The sequence below is a fragment of the Mustela nivalis genome, assembly GCF_964662115.1.
Source record: "Mustela nivalis genome assembly, chromosome: 17".
Taxonomy (NCBI): Eukaryota; Metazoa; Chordata; class Mammalia; order Carnivora; family Mustelidae; genus Mustela; species Mustela nivalis.
The window spans coordinates 14967442-14994088 of NC_139036.1; the positions used below are offsets into that span (position 1 = coordinate 14967442).

A 26647-nucleotide genomic window follows, 5' to 3' on the forward strand; every position below is an offset into this window, starting at 1 on the left:
GACTGTTACAAAGAATACTGTTGTGAACATTTATGTACAAGTTGCTATGTTGATGTATGTTTTCATTTCTCATGGATGTGTACCAAGGGTCGGAAGTGCTCAGTATATGGTAATTCTATGCTTACGTTTTGGAGGGACTGCTGAACCGGGTACCATTTCACATTCTCTTCAGGGATGTACAAGGGTTCCAGTCTCTCCACATCCTTACCAACATGTATTTTCGCTTTTATTAATATTATTGTTGTTATTATGGCCATCCTAGTGGGTGTACAGTTGTCCTTCACTGTGGTTTTGATTTGTGCTTCTCTAACGATGAAGGATGTTGAGCGTCTTTTCGTGTGCTCATTAGCCATTGGTATATCTTTGGAGAAATGTCTGTTCAAGTCTTTCGCACATTTTTTAACTGGGTTGTTGGCCTTTTTGTGGTTGAGTTGTAGGAGTTCTTTATGTATTCTGGGTACTAGGCCCTTATTGGATAGAGGATTTGCAAATATTTTACCCCATTCTGTAGGTTATCTTTTTTTTTCTTTTTTTTTCTTTGACAGAGACCTCAAGTAGGCAGAGAGGCAGATAGAGAGAGAGAGAGAGAGAGAGAGAGGAGGAAGCAGGCTCCTCACTGAGCAGAGAGCCCGATGTGGGGCTTGATCCCAGAACCCTGGGATCATTATCTGTATGGTGGTGGTGGTGGTGGTTGTCGTTGTTTAATTTTAGTTATTTGTTAGAGCGTGAGAGAGCACAAGCAGGGGGAGCGGCAGGCAGAGGGAGAAGCAGGCTCCCTGCTCAGCGGGACTCAATCGCAGGACCCTGGGATCATGACCTCACCCAAAGGCAGATGCTTAACCATCTGAGCCACCCAGGTTTCCCTCTTTTACCTGTCTTAACAGTGTCCTTCGACACACAAAAGTTTTTAATTTTTATGAAGTCCGGGTTAGCTATGTTACTGCTTTTGCTTCTGATATCATATTTAAGAAGCCATTGCTAAATCCAAGGTTATTAAGTTTTGCCCCTGCGTTTTCTCCCAGTGGTTTAGTTTTAGCTGTTATGTTTAGATGGTTGATCCATGTTGAGTTCATTTTTATATATGGAGGGAGGTGTCGGGTCCCAGCTTCTTTGTTTCCCACGTGATTATCTGGCCATCCAACACCATTTTTTGAAAAGACTGTGCTTAGCCCCTTTGAATGGCTTTGGTATTCTCATCCCAAGTCAGTTGGCCATTGATGTTTGTGTTTATTTCTAGATTCAGATCTGTTCTGCTGTCTGAATGTCAATACCACAGTTTTGATTACTGTAGTTTTGTAGTTAGGATCAGATCAGAACACCCACAAGTAGGTGGATGTGGGAGTACCACTCCCTGTGAATCCTCTGCTGACACCAAGTGGGGAGTGGCCTTGTCACCACGGGGCTGGTGAGAGTCCTGACTCCACGAGGCCTCCCCTGATACCACCTCAGAGGGGAGAGGGAAAGGCACCTTCTACTGCTGAGTGGGGTTGTAAGTCCAGGGTTCACTCTGCACTGACCATGGGGGGTGGGGGATCATTACGGCTCAGTAGGGATGAAAGTCCCAGCTCTCTACTTGGCCTTCTCTTAAACCACCCTATTGGAGGGTTCGGGGCTCATCTTTATAGCCTGGCAAGGGAGGAAGGGTAGACCCCCTGCTTAACCTTTGCTGTGTCAGGAGTGGTGTAGCTGATTTCTGTGGCGGTTGGCTGGAGAAGGGCAGTCAGTGTGGTAGAGTTTTCTGACTTGGGAGGCTGCCCCATCTCAGTGGAAACAGAAGTAGCTTCAGTAACAGAAGTAGCCATAGGGCATTTTGATACATTTTTCCCACTAAATACCCAAAGAATATGATGAATATTCTTTGGTCTCACCCCTATGGATAAGCTTCTCATAACTTCCATAATACTTACTTTACATCTAATTCTGTTATTTGATGAGATTGTATCACTATGGTAGCCTTTGGCTCCGTTTATTTGGCTTTTATTAGCACGGTTGACTCTTGAGCAACACGGGTTTTAGGGCACCACCCCCCCCATGCTTCAAAAATCCACACATCACTTTTCACTGCCCCAGAACTTAATCAGTAATACTGAGAGCATAAACAGTCGATTAATGTCTATTTTGTTGATTGTATTGTATACTGTATTCTTACTGCAAGTAAGGCAGAGAAAAAAAATGTTATTAAGAAAATCATAAGAGAAAATACACTTATAGTATTGTATCGTATTTATATATGTAAAAAAACCCACCTATAAGTGGACCCACGCAGTTCAAACCTATGTTAGTCAAGGGTCAACTGTACTACAGTGTTTGTCATTTTTTTAAAAGATTTTATTTGTTTATTTGGTGGCGGGGAGCACAGAGGGAGAGTAAGAGGGAGAAGCAGACTCCCCATTGAACAAGGGGCCTGACATGGGGGTCGGTCCTGGGACCACGAGATCATGACCTAAGCCGAAGGCAGAGGCTTCGACTGAGCCACCCAGTCGCCCCCAGTATTTGGCATCTAGCCATTTGTGTCAGGTTTGATGAGGCCTGAGAAGATCCCCCAGGGAGGTTATGTGTAGTGTCCAGTGTTTTCGCTACTGTTGTGGACAGAGTGTGTGTGTCCCCCTAAAATTCATCTTGAAATCCTAACCCCCATTATGATGGGATTAGGAGGTGAGGCCTTTGGGAGATGATTAGGTCATGAAGGTGGAGCCCTCATGTCTGGGATTAGTGGTCTTGTGGGGAGAGTGAGACGCTTGTCGTGGCTCTCTGCTGCATGAGGGTACCATAAGAGACAGGGGGCTGTCTGCAAACCAGGAAGCAGGCCCTCGCCAGGCACTGGCTCTGCCATGCCCTCATCTGGGGCTGCCAGCCTCCAGAACTGTGAGTAATACATTTCTATGTCGAAGCACCCTTAGTCTGTGTTATTATGTTAACAGCAGCTGGTATGAAGACCTCGACCTACCTCATCTGCTCTTCTCTGGCATTTATGATCTCTCACAGACGAGAGGGGTTGAAGAAAGTGATCCACGATGATTCAGCTGCATGTTGTTTCCTGGAAGACAGTGGCAGCGCTGGTCACTTCTTAGGGTATTTTCCACACCCGTGATTAGGGATTTGGGTGTTGGCCAAGTAGGATTGAGACTGACTTGCCCGTCCGTCCACTCAGGCATGTGTCAGTGCTGGTTAGACTTTGAGAAAGAATAACTTTCTGGGAGTTAGATCTGGGAGAGCTGACACTCAAGTCAAAACTTACTTAATGCTAAAGCGACCGTGACTGGGCAGTGTTGGGGTAAAGAGAGAAAAACAGAATAATGGAACAGAATCAAGTCCAGAAACAGACCTGTGCATATCTAGAATGCTGGCTTCCAACAAAGCTGCAAAAGCAGTATAGTGGAGAAAGGGGTAGTCCTTTTCACAAATGGTATTGGAATGATTGGATGGACAAAATAATGATTTTGAGTCATATTTTCCTTTTCATGAATGGTATTCGAATGATTCATGTACAAAATGATGATTTTGAGTCATATTTCACATCATATGCAAAAATCAACTAAAAATCCTGTAACTAAATGTGGAATGTAAAACTTATAAAGGAAAACGTGGGAGAAAAATCTTTGTGACTTTGGTTGGACAAAAATGTTTGTTTTTTTTTTTTAAAGATTTTATTTATTTATTTGACAGACAGAGATCACAAGTAGGCAGAGAGGCAGGCAGAGAGAGAGAGAGAGGAGGAAGCAGGCTCCCTGCTGAGCAGAGAGCCCGATGCGGGGCTCAATCCCAGGACCCCGAGATCATGACCTGAGCCAAAGGCAGCGGCTTAACCCACTGAGCCACCCAGGCGCCCCTGGACAAAAATGTTTTATATTTTAATTTTTTAGAAAAGATTTTATTTATTTGAGAGGGAGAGAGAGAGAGAGAATGAGAGGAGAGAGGTCAGTGGGAGAAGCAGACTCCCTGCTGAGCAGGGAGCCGGATGTGGGACTCGATCCTAGGCCTCCAGGATCATGACATGAGCTAAAGGCAGTCGCCTAACCAACTGAGCCACCCAGGCACCCTTTTTTTTTTTTTTAAAGACTTTTTATTTATTTATTTATTTGACAGACAGAGATCACAAGTAGGCAGAGAGGCAGGCAGAAAGAGAGGAAGGGAAGCAGGCTCCCCGCCAAGCAGAGAGCCCGATGTGGGGCTCAATCCCAGACCCTGAGATCATGACCTGAGCTGAAGGCAGAGGCTTTAACCCACTGAGCCACTCAGGCAGGCGCCCCGTGAGGAAAAATTTATTAAACATCATCAAAATTAAAACTACTCTTCGGAAGACATAACAGGAGAATGACAGAAGAAGGCACAGATTGGGAGAAAGTATGTGTAAAGTATGTACCTGATATCAAGAATTTATATTCAGGGGGCGCCTGGGTGGCTCAGTGGTTTGGGCTGCTGCCTTCGGCTCGGGTCATGATCTCAGGGTCCTGGGATCGAGCCCCGCATGGGGCTCCCTGCTCCGCAGGAAGCCTGCTTCCCTCTCTCTCTCTCTCTGCCTGCCTCTCGGCCTACTTGTGATCTCTGTCTGTCAAATAAATAAATAAAATATTAAAAAAAAAAAAGAATTTATATTCAGGGCACCTGGCTGGCTAAGTGGGAAGAGCATGCGACTCTTGATCTCAAGGTTATGAGTTCAAGCCCCATGTTGGGTGGAGACATCACTTAAAAATTTAAATAAATAAATGTAAACAAAACAAAACAACTTACATGCAGAAGATACAAAAAATTCCCAAAAGTTAGTAAGAGAACTAACAATCTAACTAAAAAAAAATTGGCAAAAGAGAAGCAGACCTTTTATCAAAGTATACATTTGAAGGGCAAATAAGCACATGAAAGTTGTTCAGCACCGTTTGCTATGAGGGAAACCCCAATGGCAAGCACAGCGAGGTACCACTAGGCACCATCAGAATGGAAAACATTTGAAATTGGCCACACCATGTATCGGTGAGAACATGGAGGCCCTGGGACCCTTGTGCACTGTGCAGGGAGTTGTGAAATGGTATAACCACTTTGCAGAATAGTCTGGTGTTTTTTTGGAGAGTTAAATATATGCCTTACGCTATGATCCAGCCATGCTACTCCTAGGTCTTTAACCAAGAGAGAGGAAAGCGTGAATCCATGCAGAAATCTGTACGTGAATGTTCAAAGTGGTTTTGCCGTAGTTCAGAACTGGGAATAACTCAGAAATGTATCGCATAAGTGAACAAGGTCTGTTAGACCCCAACCACGGACTGTTACAGTGTGAAGGGATAGCCTGTTGCTGTGCCATATAATGTAGTTGAATCTCCAAAATGTTATCCTTAGTGAGCGAAGTTAGACAAGAAACAACAGACTCCGATTCCACTTACAAGGTTCTAGAAGGGGTCAGAGTCTGTGCCAGAGGGCAGATTATTGGTGGCGTGGTACTAAGGGGCACAAGGACTTGTCTGGCATCAGTAGATCTTTTCATTGTCTTCATCATGCTGATGGCTTGCACGGATGTGTGCGCACATCAGAGCTGATGAGACTGTACAGTTTAAATACATACAGTTCATCGGGTCTCACTTATAGCTCAGTAAAACTTAAAAATTGACGCTTCCGGGACGCCTGGGTGGCTCAGTTGGTTAAGCAGCTGCCTTCGGCTCAGGTCATGATCCCAGCGTCCTGGGATCGAGTCCCACATCAGGCTCCTTGCTCCGCAGGGAGCCTGCTTCTCCCTCTCCCTCTGACTCTGCCTTCCACTCTGTCTGCCTGTGCTCGCTCTCGCTCTCTCTCTGACAAATAAATAAATAAAATCTTTAAGAAAAAAAAAAAAATTGACGCTTCCAACTTTGAGGAGTATTTAATGCCCTTTGCCTCCTGTGGCTGGTTCTCACTATTCAGTGGGTGGTGAGGTGGATTAGCAGTTAGAATAGGGGAAGATTCGGCTTAGCTCAATCAGCCAGCGCAGGTGCATCTGGCCCACTGAGCGCCCACGGGGCCGGCCACTACCCAGCCACTGCCGTGCCTGCAGCCAGAGGGACATGCTCATCACTGGGGGTACCCACGTTTTGTCCCCGATCCCAGGACTTGAAGATCATTTTCTCTTTTCACAAATCCTCTTGGAAACTGCACTGGATGCCTGTTCTCGTATGTTCTGCCCGTGAACGTCAGAAAACGAGGCTGCGTGCTCTCTGAACCATGTCTCATGCTTTCCTGCAGGGCGCAGTCTTTCGCGGAGCGCCTGCGACTGGGCATCGCAGTGATTCACGGAGAAGCGCAGGACGCCGAGTCCGATCTGGTGGATGGACGACACTCCCCACCCATGGTCAGGAGCGTGGCTGCCATCCACCCCAGCCTGGAGATCCCCAGTAAGTGTGCTGGCCCCTCTTTGTTACTTTCCTCTTTGCTTTCAAGGCTGCCTGAATGTATTGTCTTCCCACTGTGAATGGCCCCTTCTCTTGTTTTTTTAAGTTGGCAAAAACTGATTAATACCCCATCATTACAAGTGCATTTCTGAAGCCTTGTGGATCATGGAGCCTTCTAGAAGCAATTTGTGTGATGATAACAAGAACGAGGAAGAGGCTTAGTTCTGCCATTTCAGGGAATTTCATCCATTCACTCAGCAATAGATCCTTGAGGAGAGTTTAACACAAGCAAAAAATTGTGCATATTACCCACCAATAGAGTTACTTTGAATGCAGAATATGGGAAACGTCTAAATGGCTTCGCAGAGGGTAGGCCCTCGTAAGTTATCTTGTATCAGCACAAGTAAATATGCAACCCACTGAAATAGTTAAGCCTGGCTGGATACAAGAGAAAAAATGGAATATATGGGAATTGGCAGAATACAAGAGTGTATCCTTGTGCTTGTGTGAGGCCCCAGAGGGAGTACGAAAGGTGGCAAGATGGTGACACGGTGGGGCAGTTATGTGTGAATTTGTTTCTGTTTTAAGACACTTCCTTCATGCTTTACTAACATTTTTTCAATTAAAAAAAATTCTGCCTTTGCATCTGTTGGGGAAGAAAAACTTGTCCTCTGTCCTCTTTAGATTCAGACTTAGGGGCCTCAAATCTCACAAGAGATAGATGAACGCAAGAAAAGACAGGGTTTAGGATTGGGGGGATCTTACCAGGGGAAGCTGGCAAACAGGTGACTTTTAGAAGAGATGGAGGGCCGTTAGCACAGAAGGGAGTTGGATGGTTTTGTGACCATGTCTGTCTGGGGGTGGTGCTGACTTCTAGTCTCGGCAGTAAGTTAGTTTTCCCTGGTTGTTCTTGGGAGGGGATTTTTGTTTTTTAATTTTTTTTTTAATTTCTTATAAACATATAATATATTTTTCCCCCAAGGGTACAGGTCTGTGAATCGCCAGGTTTACACTCTTCACAGCACTCGCCATAGCACATACCCTCCCCAATGTCCATAACCCCACCCCCCTTCTCCCAACCCCCCTCCCCCCAGCAACCCTCAGTTTGTTTTGTGAGATTAAGAGTCACTTATGGTTTGTCTCCCTCCCAGGCCCATCTTGTTTCATTGATTCTTCTCCTACCCCCTTAACCCCCTATGTTGCATCTCCACTTCCTCATATCAGGGAGATCATATGATAGTTGTCTTTCTCCACTTGACTGGGAGGGGATTTATGATATTTGAATTCTTTCGAGTTTTTTGGGGGAGCTCTGCTTTTCAACCGGAAGGGGTTTCAGGAGCTCCTGTGCCTTCAGCTGAGAATAATTTTCATGCCACCGTGGCATATTCTGCAGCCCTTTGGGTTCTTGCTTTGCCCAGGAGGTGGCTCATTTGCAAATAGAGAACACTTGAGAGAAGGAAAACTGTACTGGGGCTGCCGGGAGAAAGCTGAGGTTGGGACCGCGCCTGGGGATCTCGGTGGGCTGAGGTGGAGAGAGCCAGCGTCCAGAGGTCGGTTAGCCGCCTACAGAGGCAAGAGGACAGCCTCTGGGGGCAAGGGCTGGGGCGTGTGTCAAGCCCCGGTGTGACCAGGAAGGACATCGCCCTGACTGCTGGAAGGTCCTTGGGGAAAAAGATGGGGGTAAGATGGCAGGAATCTGCTGGAGGGGATGGCAGGGTTTTCAATGCCAGGTCTTTAACTTGCATTACAAAAGGCTGCGGAGTTCCCTGGAGCTGGCGCTGTGGGTATCTTCAGTGTCTTCTGAAGTCCAAGCCTGCGCTGGGTGTTAGATTGCAGGGAAGAGAGGTAAGAGATAGGGATCTGGGAGGCTGATAGAGTTACACAGATGCACCATGGGAGGGCTTTGACCTCGGGCTGGGCTGGGCTATGCTGTCCTGTCCAACCCAGCGGCCCCCTGTCCACTGGAACGGGGTGAATGGGAACCGGGTGTGCAGGGAATGTGAAGGACATGCACTCTGGGTGTGAAAACCATAGTGTGAAAGATCTTTATTAATCAATTTTTTATTGAGTCCCTGTTGAAATGATTAATTGACATATTGGATTAAATAAAATGTATTCTTAAAATTAGTTTCACCTATTTCTTTGTGCTTTTGTAATGTGGCTGCTAGAAAATTTAACATGACATCCATGGCTTCCATTTGTGACTTAGCATATATCACTGCCCTGGGAGTCTAGCAGTGGGCTCACTGGACAGGAAGGCCTGTGCTCTCCCATTTCATCTTGGGAGCTGGCGCTCTCCCACTGTGCTGGGAGTTTAAAGAGGCGAGGGGGGGGGCACCTGAGTGGCTCAGTCATTAGGCTTCTGCCTTCAGCTCAGGTCATGATCCAGGGGTCTTGGGATGGATCAGTGGGGAGTCTGCTTCTCCCTCGGACCCTCACCCCGCTTGTGCTCTCTGTTTCAAATGGATAAGTAAATATCTTTAAAAAAACCAAAAATCCAAAACCAAAAACCAAAAAACCAAAAACGAGGAGAGAAAGCTGGGGCTGGAGCCAGGGTTTGGGATTTGCTAATCAGGCCCCACATTAGCACGTGCACCTCACTGCCAGGCTGCTGGGCACTCAGGCCTATGGCTGGCCTTGCCTTCAGAGCCACGTCTGCTCAGTGAGGGGCAGTGTCAGGCAGCCCTACAGGGCTCTACAGGGATGAGCCCATTCCCTGAGCAGAGGGGAAGCATATTCCCATTCAGCTTTGCAGTAACGTCAGCTATGTTCAAGAACGTTTCAGCAAGATGAAGCAGCTCCTTTTAACTTCTGGGCTTTAGTTTTAAGTACGGTCTTAGCCAGTCATTTCTGGGCTGGAGAGATGGAGCTACGGGTCTCCCATGTAAAAACAAGGGGCCAGGGCTTTCTGACATTTATGTTTCAGCTTGTTTCATCATGATTGTAACATTTCTATGTTTACATTTTGACTCAAGCAGTGAGAGGATTTGGGGGAGAATATACCAGGATTTGTTGAACTTCTTTTGCACATTCGCTGGCCTGGCCCTCTAGACTTCTTTAAATTGGTAGCAAGTAGATGTATGCAAATAGACATATGGAGGCAGTAGAAAGCATTATTCCTCTGCTGCTTCACACGTATATTTTGAGATTGTGATGACATCAAAAGATTTTAATATTCAGCATTATATTTAAAAAATTAGTTGTATTTTCTGGTTTCTTACAGAAAGAAAATGCCAACTAAAAAAGAAAACAGGGGGCGCCTGGGTGGCTCAGTGGGTTAAGCCGCTGCCTTCGGCTCAGGTCATGATCTCAGGGTCCTGGGATCGAGTCCCGCATCGGGCTCTCTGCTCAGCAGGGAGCCTGCTTCCTCCTCTCTCTCTCTGCCTGCCTCTCTGCCTACTTGTAACCTCTCTCTGTCAAATAAATAAATAAACCTTTAAAAAAAATAAAAAAAAGAAAAAAGAAAACAGTACTTTTCCAGAATAGGAACACATTATATAACTTATTCAAAACATTAGAGTGCATAAAGGAAGAAAACGCTCATCAACACTAAATCCAGATACACAGCATTTTTACCTTCTGCTGGGGCTCTTCCCATGGTTTCCTTCCTTGGGTTACAGAGCCGTGGTGCCAACAGGCACAGATTCCATAACACACCTTCTCCCAGGTGATTGAAAACTTGCATGAACAGCAGTTTTAACGGCTGTCGAAAATCCCATCTGTGGATGTGGCTGAAACCTAAACCCAGTCAGGGTCTAGCAGGTGTGTGTTTTCACACGCAGGTGTGTGCCTCCCCCCCCCCTAAGATTTTATTTATTTTAGAGAGAGTGAGCGGTGAGGAGGAGCAGAGGGAGAGGGAGAGACTCTCCAGCAGGCCCCACGCTGATTGCGGAGCCCCATGCGGGGCTTGATCTTACAACCCTGAGATGATGACCCCAGCCAAAGCAAGAGTCAGATGCTTAGCCTGCTGAGCCACCCAGGTGCCCCGATGTTTATACCTGTCCTTTCCCAGTGTAATATTTCAGTGGACGTGTGTGGGTAAACTCTTGCTCTGTACCTGGGCTTATGCGTGAGATTTATGAATTCAAAGGTAAGACTGTTCATATGGCTCTTTGTCAGGCCGATTCCCTAAAGGCTACACTGTTGTACTCTTTTTCCAGTCCTGGGGTCAGGTGCCTGGGAAAGGAAGTGTGGAAAGTGTAAAAAATTCAGTTTGGGGATTTATCTTGCTTTGTTTGGTTTTACATTTCTGTTGTCCCTCCCCCTTTTCTCCCCCCCCGCCCAGCCACCTAGGATCACATGACATTTAATTGTCCTATGTCTTTCGCATCCTTCAGTCCACAGCATTGGTTCTCAACTGGGGTTGGGGGGGTTGCCGTGGATTTTGTCCCATTGAGCACACTTGGTTGGAGATGTCTGCTGACATTTTTGGTGGTCATGATTGAGGGGACCAAGGATGCCGTAAATATCCTGTAACACACAGGACAGCTCCCACCACAAAGAATGATCTGACCCTAAATGTGACTGGTGCCCAGGTTGAGAAGCTCTGATCTGGAGTGCTCCTTCTTTTTCCCTTTGGTGACACTGACTTTTCTTCCAGAACTGTAAGTGAGGGATGTCTGGGTGGTCAGTTGGTTAAGCATCTGCCTTCGGCTCAGGTCATGATCTCCGGGTCTTGGGATTTGATTCCTGCATCATTGGGCTCCTTGCTCTGTGGAGAGTCTGCTTTTCCCTCTGCCCGCTGCTCCCCCTGCTTCTGCTCTCTCTCCCTGCCTGACAAATAAATAAATAAAATCTTTAAAAATAAATAAAAAATAAAAATTGAAGTGAAAGTCACATAATAGTTGTTTTAAAGTATACAGTTCACTGGCATTTAGTACATTTGCAGTCCTGTGCAACCCCCGTATCTTTTAAGTTTCAAACATTTCATGACCCCAGGGAACACCCTTACACACTGAATGATCATGCCCCACGCCCCTTGCCCCCACTAATCTGCTTTCTGTTCTTAGGACTTTGCCTGTTCCGGACATTTCATATAAATGGAATCATCCAGACTGTCTTTGTTGTTCATTCATGTCTTTGTATGTATCGGGACTTAATTTCTTTTGATGGCTGAGTAATATTTCGTTGTGTATGGATATGCCGCAGTGTGTTGTGCTTTCATCTGCTGGTAGACACTGGAGTTGTTTCAACCTTTGGCAGTTGTTCATGTACAAATTTCTTCCCGACCTGATTTCATTTTTCCAGAGTCTATACCTAGGATTACAGTTGCTGGATCATATGGTAATTTTATGTTAACTTTTTGAGGAGCTACTCATCTGTTTTCTATCACAGCTGTACCATTTGACATTCCTCCCAGCAAAGGTTAAAGGTTCTGATTTCTCCACATCCTTACCAACACTGTTTGCTGATTTTTTTAAAAAAAGATTTTATTTATCTATTTGACAGACAGAGATCACAAGTAGGCAGAGAGACAGGCAGAGAGAATGGGGGAAGCAGGCTCCCCGCCGAGCAGAGAGCCCGATGTGGAGCTCGATCCCAGGACCCGAGATCTTTTTTTTTTTTTTTAAAGATTTTATTTACTTATTTGACAGAGGAGAGATCACAAGCAGGCAGAGAGGCAGGCAGAGAGAGAGGAGGAAGCAGGCTCCCTGCTGAGCAGAGAGCCCGATGCGGGGTTTGATCCTAGGACCCTGAGATCATGACCTGAGCTGAAGGCAGCGGCTTAACCCACTGAGCCACCCAGGCGCCCCAATATTTTCTGATTTTGTGGATGATCATCTGCTTGGTGGGTTGAAGGATACTTTGTTACAGTTTTGACCTGCATTTCCCTAATGGCTCATGATGTTTCATCTTTTCATGTGCTTGTCCATTTGTGTATCTTCTTGGGAGAAATTTCTGTTCAGATTTTTTGCTTATTTTTGAATATTTGTCATTTTATAGTTGAGTTGTAGTTCTTTACATATTCTGGACACTTGACTCTTAGTCGCAGATATGTATGTTTTCTTTCATTGTGTAGTTTGTCTTCACTTTCCTGATGGTGTCCTTTGGTGCATGGAAGCTTTTAATTTTGATGAAATCCATTTTTACCTGTTTTTCAGTCTATTGCTTGTCTTTTGGTGTCTTAGCTAAGAATCCTTTGCCAAATCCAAGGTCCATGAGAATCCATGAGAATTTACTCCCATGTTTTCTACTTAAGAGTTTTATAGCTTTAGCTCTTATTTTTAGGTCTTTAATCCATTTCGAGTTAATTTTTCAATATGGTGTGAGGTAAGAGTACAACTTCGTTCTTTCATATGTGGATATCCGGTTTTCCCAGCACCACTTGTTAAAAACTGTTTCCTTTCCCCATTGAATGGCCTTGACACTCTTGTCAAAAATCAATTCTAGGTGTCCCTCAGTGGTTGAATGGTTAAAGAAAATGTGTATATATACAGTGGAGTATTATTCAGCTGTCAGAAGGAAATCCTGCCATTTATGGCAACATGGATGGACTCTGAGGATGTTGTGCTAAGTGAAATAAGTCAGAGAAGGACAGATACTGTATGGTGTCACTGACATGTAGAAACTAAAGGAAAGGTCGAACTCACAGAAACAGACAATGGAATGGTAGTTGAGAGGTCCTGGGGGTGATGGATGAAACGGAGTTATAAAATGAACAGCTTCTGGGGACTCTAATGTGCATCATAGTCGCTGTAGTCAATAAGACTATATTATTTACTTGAAAGTTACTAAGAGTAGATTTTTTTCTTTTTTTAAAATTTTACTCATTTGGGGTGCCTGGGTGGCTCAGTGGATTAAAGCCTCCGCCTTCAGCTCAGGTCATGATCCCAGGGTCCTGGGATCGAGCCCCACATCGGGCTCTCTGCTCAGCGGCGAGCCTGCTTCCCCCCTCTCACTCTGCCTGCCTCTCTGCCTACTTGTGACCTCTCTGTCAAATTAAAAAAAAAATTTTTTTTTACTCATTTATTTGAGAGAGTGAGAGCACAAACTGGGGATAGGCAGGCAGAGGGAGAAGCAGACTCCCTGCTGAGCACTCTTGATCCCAGGGGCTTGATCCCAGGACCCCGAATCATGACCTGAACCAAAGGTAGATGCTTAACTGATGGAGCCACCCAGGTCCCTCTAAGAGAGTAGATCTTAAACATCCTCACCGCACACACACAAAATGGTAATTATGTGAAGTGATGGGTATGTTAACTCTCATCTTATTGTGGTAATCATTTTGCAATATGTACGTGTATCAAATCATTATGTTGTACACAGTGTTATATGTCAATGACATATCAAGAAAGCTGGGGGAAGAATCGATTGTAGATGTTTGGGTTTATTTGTGGACACTTGGTTCTGTTTCATTGATGTGCTTATCTCCATGTTTATGCAGGTACCACATTTGATTAATTGCCTTGTAATAAATTCTGAAATAGGGAAGTGTGAGTCCTGCATCTTTATTCTTTCTTTTTAAAAGATTTTTCTGGCCATTTGGGGTCCCTTTTATTTCTGTATTTTAGGATTTTGGGGTCAGGTCGTTTCTGCCAGAAAAGCAATTGGGATTCTGGTAAGGATTGCATTGAATCTGTAGATCACTTTGGGGAGCATTGCCATCTTACCAGTATTAATGCTTTGATCCATGAACATGGGATGCCTTTCCATTTATTTATTTATGTTTTCTTTAATTTCTTTCAGCAGTGTTTTATAGTTTCAGTGTACAGGTCTTTCACCTCTTTGGTTAAATTTATTTTTAGGGATTTTATTCTTTTCACTGCTTTTACAAGTAGAGTTGTTTTCCTAATTTCTTCTTCATTGCTCATGTGTAGAAACAACTGATTTTTGTGTGTTACCTTGCAGCTCTGGTGAATTGGTGGGTTAGCTTTGGTAGTTCTTTGTGGATTCTTTGGTGTTTTTTTATAGGTAGGATCATGTCATTTGCTAGTAGAGATAGCTTTACTTCTTTCTGTCCGATCTGGATCCCTTTTATTTTTTTTTCTTGCCTAATTACCGTGGCTAGTGCATCCAGTATCGTGTTGAGTAGCAGTGGTGAGAGCAGGCATCCCTGGCTTGTTCCAGATGTTAGGAGGAAATTTTCAGTCTTTCATTAAGTAGGATGTCAGCTGTGAGTTTTTCATAGTTGCCCTTCAGGTTGAGGAAGTTTCCATCCATTTCTAGTTTCTGGCCCTTTTTATCATGAGACATTAACTTTTTAAAGGCTTTAATATAGAGATTTTTGTGTGTGTGTTTTATTCTGACCAGTGCTGATTCCTAAGGAAAAGCCCCCAATCACAGTTGTTGGCGATGTTGGAGGAAGGATCGCCATCATTGTGGTATGTAGATCTCTCTTCTTATTAGTCATTGTTGTATTTGCCATTGTTATTCTTTTGAATTACTTGTTAATGGTGTGGGGATAGCCGTGTGGCCAGGTAAGTCTCCTTTAATTTGATACCTTGTGCTAAATGTTTACTTTGGTCCCCAAGCTGAAAATTGTTATCACTAGTTTATTAACTCCTTAGTTTTACTAAATGTTTGCAGCTGTTTGTCATACCACAGGAAATTGTTTTGCGATAAAGGTAGGGTGCAAAATTGGTAACTGTTTAAAACACACATTCTCTTGCCCTTCCCAAAACCAGTGCTCAAAAGGAGTACATTTAATGCCGATATCATTAAAACAACAATAATACGAACACATGTGTGTACCCCATTGCTCCGCTTGGAAACAGAACGTGGTCCTGTCCCCATGAGGCCACCTTGGCTCTTCCCTGGTCTTTCTTCCCTCTCCTCCCCCGAGAGGTTGTCAGCAACCCGAAAGTCACCGTGCATGCCCTTACTTGCTGTTACATTCTGCCATGAGCGTACATATCCCTAAACGCTAGGTGGTTCTGTTTTTCATGTTCTTGCTGTTTGTATAATGAAGTCTTTGTATACTTTATGACTTCCCTTCAGTGCTGGTTTGGGATTTCTCCATGTAGTAACATGTGGTTGCACATTGTGTTCTGTTTCTGGTACAACCGTGACACGGCCTACCTGTTCCGCTCTCCAGGCAGTGAACGTACAGTTTCTCTCTTTCCAGATAATACTGGCTTTACACAGTCTTATGCCTGTTTTCTGGACCATACATGTACAACTTTCTTGGGTTCCTGTGAGTGGGGCGGTTGGGTCAGAAGGCACACACATTTCCAACTTCCCTGACTGGTGCCAGCCTGTTTCCACAGTGGTCGCTCCAGTTCACCAAGACTCCATGGTGGAGGCCCCTCACTCTCCCTAGTGCTTGAGGTTTTGCTTGTGAATTTCCTTTTTTTTTTTTTTAAAGATTTTATTTATTTATTTGACAGAGAGAGATCACAGTAGGAGAGAGGGAGAGAAGAGATCACAGAGAGAGAGGAAGGGAAGCAGGCCCCCTGCCGAGCAGAGAGCCCGATGTGGGACTCGATCCCAGGACCCTGAGATCATGACCCGAGCCGAAGGCAGTGGCTCAACCCACTGAGCCACCCAGGCACCCCATGCTTGTGAATTTCTGAATCCACAAAATCTTTTCTGAGTTCATAGTCTCTGATGTCATCTTCTAGAATAATAGCTGCTCCTGAATTTATTCCTTATTTAACAAAATCTGTCATAATGAGATGCTGTGTGTGGGAGCCCGATGTGGGGCTCCATCCCAGGACCCCAAAATCATGACCTGAGCCGAAGGCAGATGCTTAACCCACTGAGCCACCAGGTGCCCCAATTTAACTCAGTACTGACACTGTCCACCCAGAGCTAGTGTCAGAGCCCTGCGGGTTAAGGGTCAGTCCCACAAGACTTCTCCCACCCTACTTCTGATACCATTTGCATGTACGGCCTTGCGTTATGCGCAGCTTCTGTATGATTTGGCTACAAAGCAGAGGTTCCCGTGACCCCTTCAGGCTGCATTAATTTGCTAGAGCGGCTCACAGAATTCAGCAGCTCACAGAACACTTGTATGGACTAGTTTATTAAAGGATGTCATAAGGGATACCAATGAGGAGATACATAGGGCGAGGTCTGGGGTTGTCCAGAGGACAGAATATTCTGTCCCCTTGGAGTTGGGGTATGTCACCATCCCAGTACGTGGATGTGTTCACCAGTCCGGGAACTCTCCAAACTCTGTACTTTTGGGGTTTTTATGGAGGTTTCATCACATAGGCATGATAGATCATTAACTCCGATTCCAGCCTCCTCCCCTCTCTGGAGAATGGGCGTTGGAGGATGGAAATCCCAAACTTCTCCTCATGGCGTGGTCTTTCTGGTGACAAGCCCTCATTCAGGATCCCACCGGGAGTTACCTCATCAGAATAAAAGATGCCCCTAGCGCTATTATCACTTAGGAATTTACAGGGGTTTTAGGAGCCCCGTGTCAGAGACAGGGTCAGAGACAAATAGTAGAACAAAAGATGTTCTTAGTGTTCTCCTCATCACTTAGAAATTTACAAGGGTTTTAGGAACTCTCTGCCAGGAGCCTGGGGTGGAGACCAATATATATATTTTCTACGCTGTCACACTGGGAGCCCGTGGCACCTAGGTGGGAAACCACCAGACTCTGTATTTTGTTAAAACACCATTAATCGTCTTTTCCATTTTAAAGCAGTAGGTAAGTAAGCATATTTCCCATGTGCCCAGAGGAGAACATGTGGAAAATAAGGAAAACCAAGAGGAAAAGAGGAAAGGATTAGCTAGAGCCTAGCACTCTCTGGCAATTTTGTTATGCATTTAAAAAAAACAAAAACCTGGGGCACCTGGGGGCTCAGTGAGTTAAGCCTCTGCCTTCGGCTCAGGTCATGATCTTAGGGTTCTGGGATTGAGCCCCACATCGGGCTCTCTGCTCAGCAGGGAGCCTGCTTCCTCCTCTCTTTCTGCCTGCCTCTCTACCTACTTGAGATCTCTCTCTGTCAAATAAATAAATAAAATCTTTAAAAAAAAAAAACCAAAAAAACAAAAACCCTTCACAGGATGCTTGGGCGGCTCAGTTGGTTAAGTGTCTACCTTCGGCTCAGGCCATGACCCGGGATTCCTGGGATCCAGTCTTGCATGGGACTCCATGCCCCATGGGGAGTCTCCTTCTCCCTCACCCTCTGCCATTCTCTTCTCTGTCAAATAAATAAAATCTTTTAAAAACAAAACCAAAGACCTTCAGTGAACATTTCTGGAGCCTTTGCCCACTGAGGAAACAGTTCCAGACCCACAAGGGATAATGTGGAGATGGCAGCCCCAGGCAGCCCTCAGTGTGGCCAAGAGGCCTGCAGGGAATGTGTCGGGAGCACAGTGACCTGCTGTGTCCCTGTACCCCCATGTTAGATGGGGCCGCAGGTCTGCTGGAGGGGAATGACACCCTTTGTTTTTCTGGATTTTTATGCACCTTCTGTTCCCTCCATAACTTGACAGGATGACATCATCGATGACGTGGACAGCTTCCTCGCCGCGGCAGAGACCCTGAAGGAAAGGGGCGCATATAAGATCTTTGTGATGGCTACTCATGGCTTGTTGTCATCAGATGCTCCCCGGCTGATCGAAGAGTCTGCCATCGACGAGGTAACGGCTACGGCTCTGGGCACAGCTGCCTTGGCACCTGTGTGCCTCCCGGTCCCAGTTAGAGCAAGTGGCAGGAAGGCGTTATTTTGTGGTTAAGAATGGATTCACAATGTGGGTTATGTTTGCGTTTCAAGGCCCGGAAGCCTGTCTTTTGCCCATGGTAATAGTTTTACTAACTCTCGTAAATGGGGCGCGTGACACATGGTACCATGCATACTACCCCCTCCCTGACCCTCAGACTCCACCACAGGCCTGCAGGTTCTCCGTCCGCACCCCTTTTAGAAAGACAGGAAGCCCTGCCTCAGAAAGGTTAAGGGACTTCTTAAGGTCACACAGCTAGTAGGCTTAGCCTTTATGATGGCAAAGCCCGGCTCTCTCGCTGGGACAGACAGATGCCTGTTGTATGAAACTGGGAAGAAGGCACACAGCGTAGTTTTCCCAAGCTGCCTGTGGCTCCCTTGAGGCTGGAACAAGACCATCCCGGTTTACTCCCCCTGCTTTGTCTGCCCCCCACCGCCAGGTCAGCCGGCTTATCTGCTTGTCCACTTGGACCGCAGAAATCACATTTTTAATCTCTTTTAAGAAATGGTGGTGTTCTGTCCTGTAAATTCCTGAGTATTGAATCGTACATGGCTCAGACTCCTTTTACTTTTCCAAGTCCCACACTCTTCTCTTCAGCAGTCGATCTTAAGCCTGGCCCTGTGTTAATGGGCTCAAGGTGCCTTCTCACAGACAGAGGCCAGGCTGGTGTGGCCAGGATCACCCAGCTTCCTTACTCAGCAGGACAGATAATCCTAGGGGCCAAGAACACGTGAAGGACGTTCAGGGCCACAAACCAGATACAGAACTCCCATACTGAGTACACGGAGAGGTCTTCAGGCCCGAGGTAGCAGCTCTCATGGGCTGTCCACATGGTTCCCTCGGGCGCTATGTGCGGGCATATTTGAGCGAGCAAGCCACAGGAATGTGGGGTGCCTGTGGGAGCAGAGTGGACTTTGTAGAGGAGACATAAAAGCCACAGAAACGGACGCAAGTGCACCGGAGTCTGGCCACCGGAGTCTTGAGGGGGAGGCTGCCTTTGTGGGTGGGCGTCCTTGTGTCTTGAGAGGGGCCTTATACCGATACCCAGGAGAGGAGTCAGGCCAGTGACTAGTGGCTACACCAGGCTTCTGGGGCACCTGGGTGGCTCCATTGGTTAAAGCGCCTGCCTTCTGCACAGGTCATGATCTGGGACCCAGGATCGAGCCCCGAGTCAGGCTCCCTGCTTGGCGGGGAATCTGCATCTCCCTTTCCTCCCTGCTCTCTATCTGTCTCTCTCAAATAAATAAAATCTTTAAAAAGTAAAAGTAAAAAATAAATCAGCGGGGTTTCTGTGTTTACTCTGGTTAGGAAGCTCAGGTTTTTCCTGTAAGCTTACAGGGTAAGCCGGGCGGGGCAACAGCAGAGCCCCCAGTCAGGAGGTGGAAGCCGGGAGAGGCGGGGAGGCTGCCGTCCTCCTATTCTGGAGTACGAGCCCGTAGTGCTTGGGGCTGATGAACCAGGATTGGAAGTGGGGTTTGTGGTTTGTTTTAGCAAATAACTTAAATGAAATGTGCAGAATAGACATCCATAAAGCAGTAGGCTAGTGGTTGCCAGGTCTTTGGGAAGGGGTGAGATGAGGAGTGACAGCAAAGGGGTGCAGGGTCTCTTTTTGGGGGATGTGCAAAACCCAGCTCCGAGTGTCCCGAACACTGGTGAAGCATACGCTTTAAATGGCTGACTGGGTGATCCGTGAATTATCTCTCAATAAAATTGGCACTATTTTTTTATGTATGTATGTATGTATGTATGTATGTATTTATTTATTTGACGGAGAGAGAGCGCACACAAGCAGAGGGAGGGGTAGAGGGAGAGGGAGAAGCAGGCTCCGTGCTGAGGAGAGAGCCCGATACGGGTCTCAATCCCAGGACCCTGGGATCATGACATGAGCCGAAGGCAGACACTTAACCGACTGAGCCACCCAGACTTCCCTCAAGCTGGTACTTCTAATACGTGGTTAGAATAGGCGTGGAAGATCCATGCCCCAGTGAGGGGGGGTTGACGTGTGAAAAACCAGCCCTTACAGGGGAGCACGGGGCATGGAGCTCAGGCGCAGCAGCCCTACCCTGGGGTCGCCCCTCCTGCTGATTCTCTGGGAGGGGTGCCAAAAGGCCCGTGTTTGATACTGGCGGGTAGTGGTTCTGCTCTGTTGTTGTGGAATTTGGGAACTGTTCTCTTTCACGGGCCCTGATAATTTACGTGACCCTTCACGTGTCCGTTGTTGCCTCAGTTGCCAGGAATATCAGATACAAAAACAAGAGTTACAAGGATCAGATGAGTCTAGGCTTTCATGTCCCTCGTGCTGGTTTGGAACAATCCTGACTGTCCTTCTCTGTGTCACCCATCTCGTGTGTGCGCGTCCTTATCATAAGCAGTCGTGAGGCTTATTTTGGAAGTAGGGAGTATAGATTATAAATAAAATTAAACAATCATTCCCATCCCCTGTTTTGTTAAAGACGGCTGAGTATTTTTATTTATTTTTTTTCCATTTGTAGCTGCTGGAAAGTGCTTGTCTTTCTTTGATTTTTATCAAGTTTTAATTTTAAGAGAAACCGTTTTATTGAGATATAATTCACATACCGTACAGTTCACCCTTTGAAAGTATAAGATTCACTGGTTTTTAGTGTACTCACAGAATTGTGCAGCCCCCATTCTCATCCCCCCAGAAAAAAGCCCCGATTCTCATTAGCAGTCCACTCAGCCTTACACACCCACTAATCTGCTTTCTGTCTCTATAGATTTTTTTTTTAAGATTTATTTATTTATTAATTTGACAGACAGAGATTACAAGTAGGCAGAGAGGCAAGCAGTTCTGTCCTGTCGAGCAGAACCACAGAGATTTGAGAATATATGGGATTTTTAGATCCGGCCAGGAAGCTGCCTGGTTCTCTGATGTTCTTGGATCTTTGTCCTCTTGATTTGCAGGTGGTGGTCACCAATACAATTCCACATGAAATCCAGAAGCTCCAGTGCCCCAAAATTAAAACCGTGGACATCAGCATGATCCTCTCAGAAGCCATCCGTCGGATTCACAATGGGGAGTCCATGTCCTACCTTTTCAGAAACATAGGTTTAGATGACTGAACAGCTTTCCTTTCTTAAAACTCCGGAGGGCCAAACTGGAAACAGACAGTACTGTGAGAGGTCATGCCTGATGCAGTGTACTACCCAGGGGCCGTCTGTGCTTTGTTCCTTCCTTTTTGTTGATTCCTACAAAGATAGACCAACTTTTTATGTCGGTTTAGGTGTTTGTGAGTTTTTTGGGCAATTTTTATAAAAGAAAAACTATATTCTCCTCCTAAATGAATTAAAAACCTGGTTGTTTATAGCCGAACTATTTCAACAATAAGCTGGAGTAAGATTTTTAAGCCCACAGACAGCTTTTCCCAAAGTTGCTGGAGCCTAAGTGCTTAAAAAAGTCATGAAATCAAATGATCTGTATACTGTGTCATAGCTGCCACTGACAAGCCAAAAAGATGATCCCGTCGAATCCCAGCAAGTGACATTTTTAGAAACGCTTTTATAGACATGCATAGGCAAACGACTATTACCTGACCGTTATTTATTTTCCGCAACAAAAGAAGTAATACGAAACTTACATTGTGTGTGGTTTTTTTAAAACTTTGTGTCCGGGCCGTTGTTTTATAACTAAAATAAAATGAACGCTGAATACACGGTACATGTGCTGTGAGTGTCCAAGTGTCGGGTCCGCTTGTGGCGTTTTGTCTTCTGTGGCTTGTCACAGTGGCACGGTAGCCTCCCAGGGGTGTAATGTCTCCCGTTCTGTTTGTCCAGGACCTGCACGTGTCTGACACGTGATCACTTGGCTGTGGCAGGAGAGGAGTTGGAGGCGCAGGCTGCGAGCCCCGGGGGGCAGGTCAGCGGGTTGGTGTGCGCTGCCGCCTGCGTCTTGGCATGGCTTTGTTTGGCTCCCTGTTCGGTAGCACAGCCATGCGCTGAGCACAGTGCTACCTCTGCATGCCTTAGAAGACGAGATGCTGGGGATGGTCGCGGAGGGCAAGTGATAACACCTTTGTTCATGTCCAGCAGCAAGAACTGCCTGTGCTGCGGTTCGGAGTGCAGAACTCAGAACCTGACTGTGACACTTGTACCAGGCTCGGGAACGCTGGGGTCCGGGGAATTAGGCTGGCATGTTCTCCCACGGAGGTCCTGCAATGGCACTCCCATCAAATTCATGGAGGCAAAGATTTTTCGTTTTGTTTTCAAATAAACGTCACCCCCAGTGTGGGTCTTGAACTCACGACCCCAAGATCAAAAGCCAGCCAGGAGCCCCAGGACTATTTTTTTTCTTCCAAACACACTTGAGCCTGTGGTTTCTGCCTGTGTTAGAATCTGGAATAAAGTCGCAAGTGACTTAGCACAAAATTAAGATCGGTCACTTACTTTTTGCCATATCTGGGTTTCTTGACGACTTGCTCTAGAGCAGGTCTGGGGCCCCGCGCGTGCAGGAGTGCTGAGGGATCTGCTTCCGGCAGCTGCCCCCGGTACCAGACGGTCCCCTGCTCACCTCTCTGTGCTCATCACACCCAGCAGTGTCCAGACCCTTCCTGCTGTGCGATCTCAGCCACACAGCCTTTGGTGGTTGGGCTCCTGCAGGTGCATGAAAGAAACATATTTTGTTAATTCCCTAAAGTAATGCTCAGATCTGATCAAGGTAGAAGTCTGCACTGTTAACGTCGGACATTAACTCTTGCTTAGAACTGTGTGACCTTAAAATAAGCTCTCTCCTTTCTACGTTGCGAGCATGGTTTTCTTTGCTTTTTGAGACTCTTGAAATTAACCATGTTTTCCTTTTACTTCCAAATGAATAAGCTGGCAGACGTCTACGAGGATGGTGGAATGGGGAACTCCAAAAGTCTCTTCCTTCATAAAAGGAGAGAATCAATGGGCAAAAACATAATCAACTGTATTGGGACTCTAGAAAGTTATCCAAAGTTTACAGCAACCAAGTAAATGGTCAGTTAAGGGGGGAAAAAAAGGCAAAACAATAATAATAAAAATATCTGAATCTTGACAAGATTGCTTTGTGGCACTTTAACTTGCCCTGGCCCCACTCGTTTAGTGTTTCCTGGCAGCCTGGAAGATAAAAACCTGCATTCCTGGCACATGTTCCTTGTACCAGTGGGAGTAGAATACTGTTCTCAGAATTAGTTACTTGTTTGGACCTGTCTATTGGCTGCTTGAAGGACTGACTCAAAGGACTTGTCTTAATTTTACCCGATTCCGAACTCCAAAGAGTAGAGGGACAATGGTTGAAAAAATGTAAAGGCAAATGTATTAGCCACTCTTCTTGGGGCAAACAATGAAACCACTAAAAGCTTGGGAGAGGGGTGCCTGGGTGGCTCAGTGGGTTAAAGCCTCTGCCTTCGGTGCAGGTCATGATCTCAGGGTCCTGGGATCGAGCCCCGCATCGGGCTCTCTGCTCAGCAGGGAGCCTGCTTCCCTTCCTCTCTCTCTGCTTGCCTCTCTGCCTACTTGTGATCTCTGTCTGTCAAATGAATAAATAAAATCTTAAAAAAAAAAAAAAAAAGGCTTGGGAGAAAGGCTAGGGAATGAGATACGTCAGGGGGAAAGGGTTTTGAAAAGCTCGCACACATTCCTGGGGATATGAAGGGTGTGGGATTGCACCGAGTTGAGGACATGCTCACAAAAGACTCCAGAAAGCCGTAAGCTCTCACCTCTGGCAGCTCTGCAGCAGGCTCTGTGCAAGCAGGAAGTGAGGGCTGAAGTAGAGCTGTGGTCTACCCAGGTGAATGCTGAAGGCATGTCATGAGATATGCAGTCCCTCTGCAGTCTGGGTTATTTTCCCTCCCTCCTTCCCTCCCTTTCATCCTTCCTCTCCCCCACCCCTTTTCTTTTTTCTTTTGTTTTCAGGCTTAAGGAAGCCTGGGATGACCCCATTCAGTTGACTGAACAGAGATCGTCAGTTACCATACACAGCAAAGAATACAGGCTTTACAAAACTTAGTTCAGAAAAGCTACCAGACAGCTACAAGCAGCAATAAACCCTGGGGAAGGAAGAGAGTCTGATTTCCAGACTTCCCACATTATAATATTAAAAATGCCCAGATTTTAACAACAAAAATTCTGAGGCATGTAAACAAACAGGGCTGGGCCCACACATAGGAAAAGAACTTGATAGAAACCATCTTTGAGGAAGGGCAGATATTAGATTTACCGATGACTTTAAATCAATGATTTTTAAATATGCCCAAAGAACCTTTAAAGGTAATCAGGAGAAAGATGGCTCGCCAAATAGAGAATATCAATAAAAATAATAAAAATGAACCAAACAGGATTTGGGGAAGACAATAGAGTGGGAAGCACCAGGAATCTGTCTCCTAGACAATTTCTGGGATAAGATTTGATGATTTTGGAACTCCGATGTCTATCAAAAGTTTGCAACCTCCACGGGGAGTCTTGAACAGTAAATTGTTAATTTTAGCCAAATTGAGCTCTTAGTACAGCTGCAGATACCTGCACCCCCCCCACACACAGACTCCCAGACTCAGGGCAGGCGGCTGTACCCATATTCCTGAGCCACCCGCCCAGCTTGTGAGTGCTAGGGTGGGCAAAAAGGACCCTGTCCTCCAAATAGTGGAGATCTGTGCTCTGACAGCTGATGGCTGTTTCCGATCACAGAGATACAAAGAGCCTGGCAGCCACTGGGATTGAACTTCCTTCCCTTGTTGCAAGCCCTACCCCTCCAACTGATGAGAATTCTGGGAGATTTAAAGGCTGGTCTCCTTACTCCCTACCCGCACCCCCAATTTTCTCATTTTCCCCCTTTTGGGAGCCAGACTTTAAAGACTAGGACATTCAGAAGCAACGGCATATACAGGGAAAATTAGAAACTTACCCAGATGTGCAGGCCCAGAACTTATCCCTCAGGTTGAGCCTTGGCACAGAGACAGTCTACAATAACTACTACTGCTGCTGCTGCTGCTGCTACTGCCACTATTACTACACTACTACCACTACTACAATGACTATAATAAATACTGGGAAAGGGAGAGCACCTGAGTTCCAGGATTACCACAATTCAAAGGGGAAAAATCAATAGAAATGGTTTTGGAAAAAGACCTGATGGTAGATCTACTAGACAGATTTTTTTTTTTGTTAAGATTTTATTTATTTGACAGACAGACATCACAAGTAGGCAGAGAGGCAGGCAGAGAGAGAGGAATGGAAGCAGACTCCCTGCTGGGCAGAGAGTCCCCTGTGGGGCTCAATCCCAGGACGCTGGGATCATGACCTGAGCCGAAGGCAGAGGCTTTAACCCACTGAGCCACCCAGGCACCCCCTAGACAGACTTTAAAGTGACTGTCTTAAAGGTGCTCAAAAAACTAAACAAACCAGAAAACCCAAAACAAAACAAAAAAACAGATGTGGGGAACAAGAAAATAATGTACGAGCAAAGCAGAGAGATCAATAAACAGAAAACCTAAAAAGAAACCCCCCCAAATTCCGAAAGTACAACTAAAATGACAAATTCACTAGAGGGATTCAAAGGCCCATTTGAGCAGGCAGAGGATTGCGTGAACTTAAAGATAAAATGGAACTAAATCCAAGGAACAGAAGGAAGATTGAAGAAAAAGAAACAGAGCCTAATGGACTTCTGTGACTGCATTAAGTGGGTCAACATACACATTGTGGGAGACCTCCTCCTGAAGGAGAAGAGAGGAAAAGGGGTAGAGAGAATATTTGAATAAACAGTGGCTGAAAACATCAACATTTTATGAAAGACATGAATATGAATTCCAAATGAGATGAACTCAGGGACACCAAAATACATTACATTATAATCCAACTTTAAGAAATCAGACAGAGAGGGGCGCCTGGGTGGCTCAGTGGGTTAAGCCGCTGCCTTCGGCTCAGGTCATGATCTCAGGGTCCTGGGATCAAGTCCCGCATCGGGCTCTCTGCTCAGCAGGGAGCCTGCTTCCTCCTCTCTCTCTCTGCCTGCCTCTCTGCCTACTTGTGATCTCTCTCTGTCAAATAAATAATAAATAAAATCTTTAAAAAAAAAAAAAAAAAGAAAAGAAATCAGACAGAGAATCTTGAAAGCAGCAAGAGAGAAGAAATGAGTCACATACAAGGGATTCTCAGTAAGTTATCGGATTTTTTAAAAAGTATTTAGGTGCGCCTGGGTGGCTCAGTGGGTTAAAGCCTCCGCCTTCGGCTCGGGTCATGGTCTCAGGGTCTTGGGATCGAGCCCTGCATCGGGCTCTCTGCTCATTGAGGAGGCTGCTTCCTCCTCTCTCCCTGCCTGCCTCTCTGATTACTTGTGGTCTCTGTCTGTCAAATAAATACAATCTTTAAAAAATAAATATTTAACTAATCTATTTATTTGAGAGAAAGAGAGGGAGAGCACAAGCAGGCAGAGCAGCAGGCAAAGAGAGGGAAAAGGCTCCCCGACAAGCTCCCCTGACATGGGGCTCGATCCCAGGACCCTGGTATCATGACCTGAACCAAAGGCAGATGTTCAACCAACTGAACCACCTGGCTGCCCCAAGATTATCAGATTTCTTATGGAAACTTTGGAATTCAGAAAGCGATGAGCTGAAGAATACAAAGTGCTAAAACAAAAAAATGTCAACAAGAATCTTACATCTGACAAAACTGTCCCTCAAAAGTGAGGGAGAAACAGAAACAATCCT

The 26647-nt window shown here is 45.8% G+C and overlaps 1 protein-coding gene and 1 long non-coding RNA gene across 7 annotated transcripts in view; one reads left to right on the plus strand and one right to left on the minus strand.

The window, feature by feature from the left end:
- PRPSAP2 (phosphoribosyl pyrophosphate synthetase associated protein 2) overlaps window positions 1-21645 on the plus strand; it is a 48166-nt gene extending 26521 nt beyond the window's left edge. For all 6 annotated transcript variants that reach the window (XM_082706904.1, XM_082706903.1, XM_082706902.1 and 3 more), the window contains 4 exons: window positions 6205-6353; window positions 14601-14671; window positions 17742-17888; window positions 20892-21645. In XM_082706904.1, the coding sequence (XP_082563030.1) occupies window positions 6205-6353; window positions 14601-14671; window positions 17742-17888; window positions 20892-21050 (526 nt within the window). In that variant the 3' untranslated portion in view covers window positions 21051-21645. The remainder of the gene's footprint in view (window positions 1-6204; window positions 6354-14600; window positions 14672-17741; window positions 17889-20891) is intronic.
- On the minus strand, window positions 21343-25126 carry LOC309851545. Its single transcript, XR_014304826.1, has 2 exons — window positions 22495-25126; window positions 21343-22319 (listed from the first exon to the last, which is right to left on the minus strand). It is a non-coding gene; the product is annotated as an uncharacterized lncRNA (long non-coding RNA).
- Between the last annotated feature and the right edge of the window lie 1521 nt (window positions 25127-26647).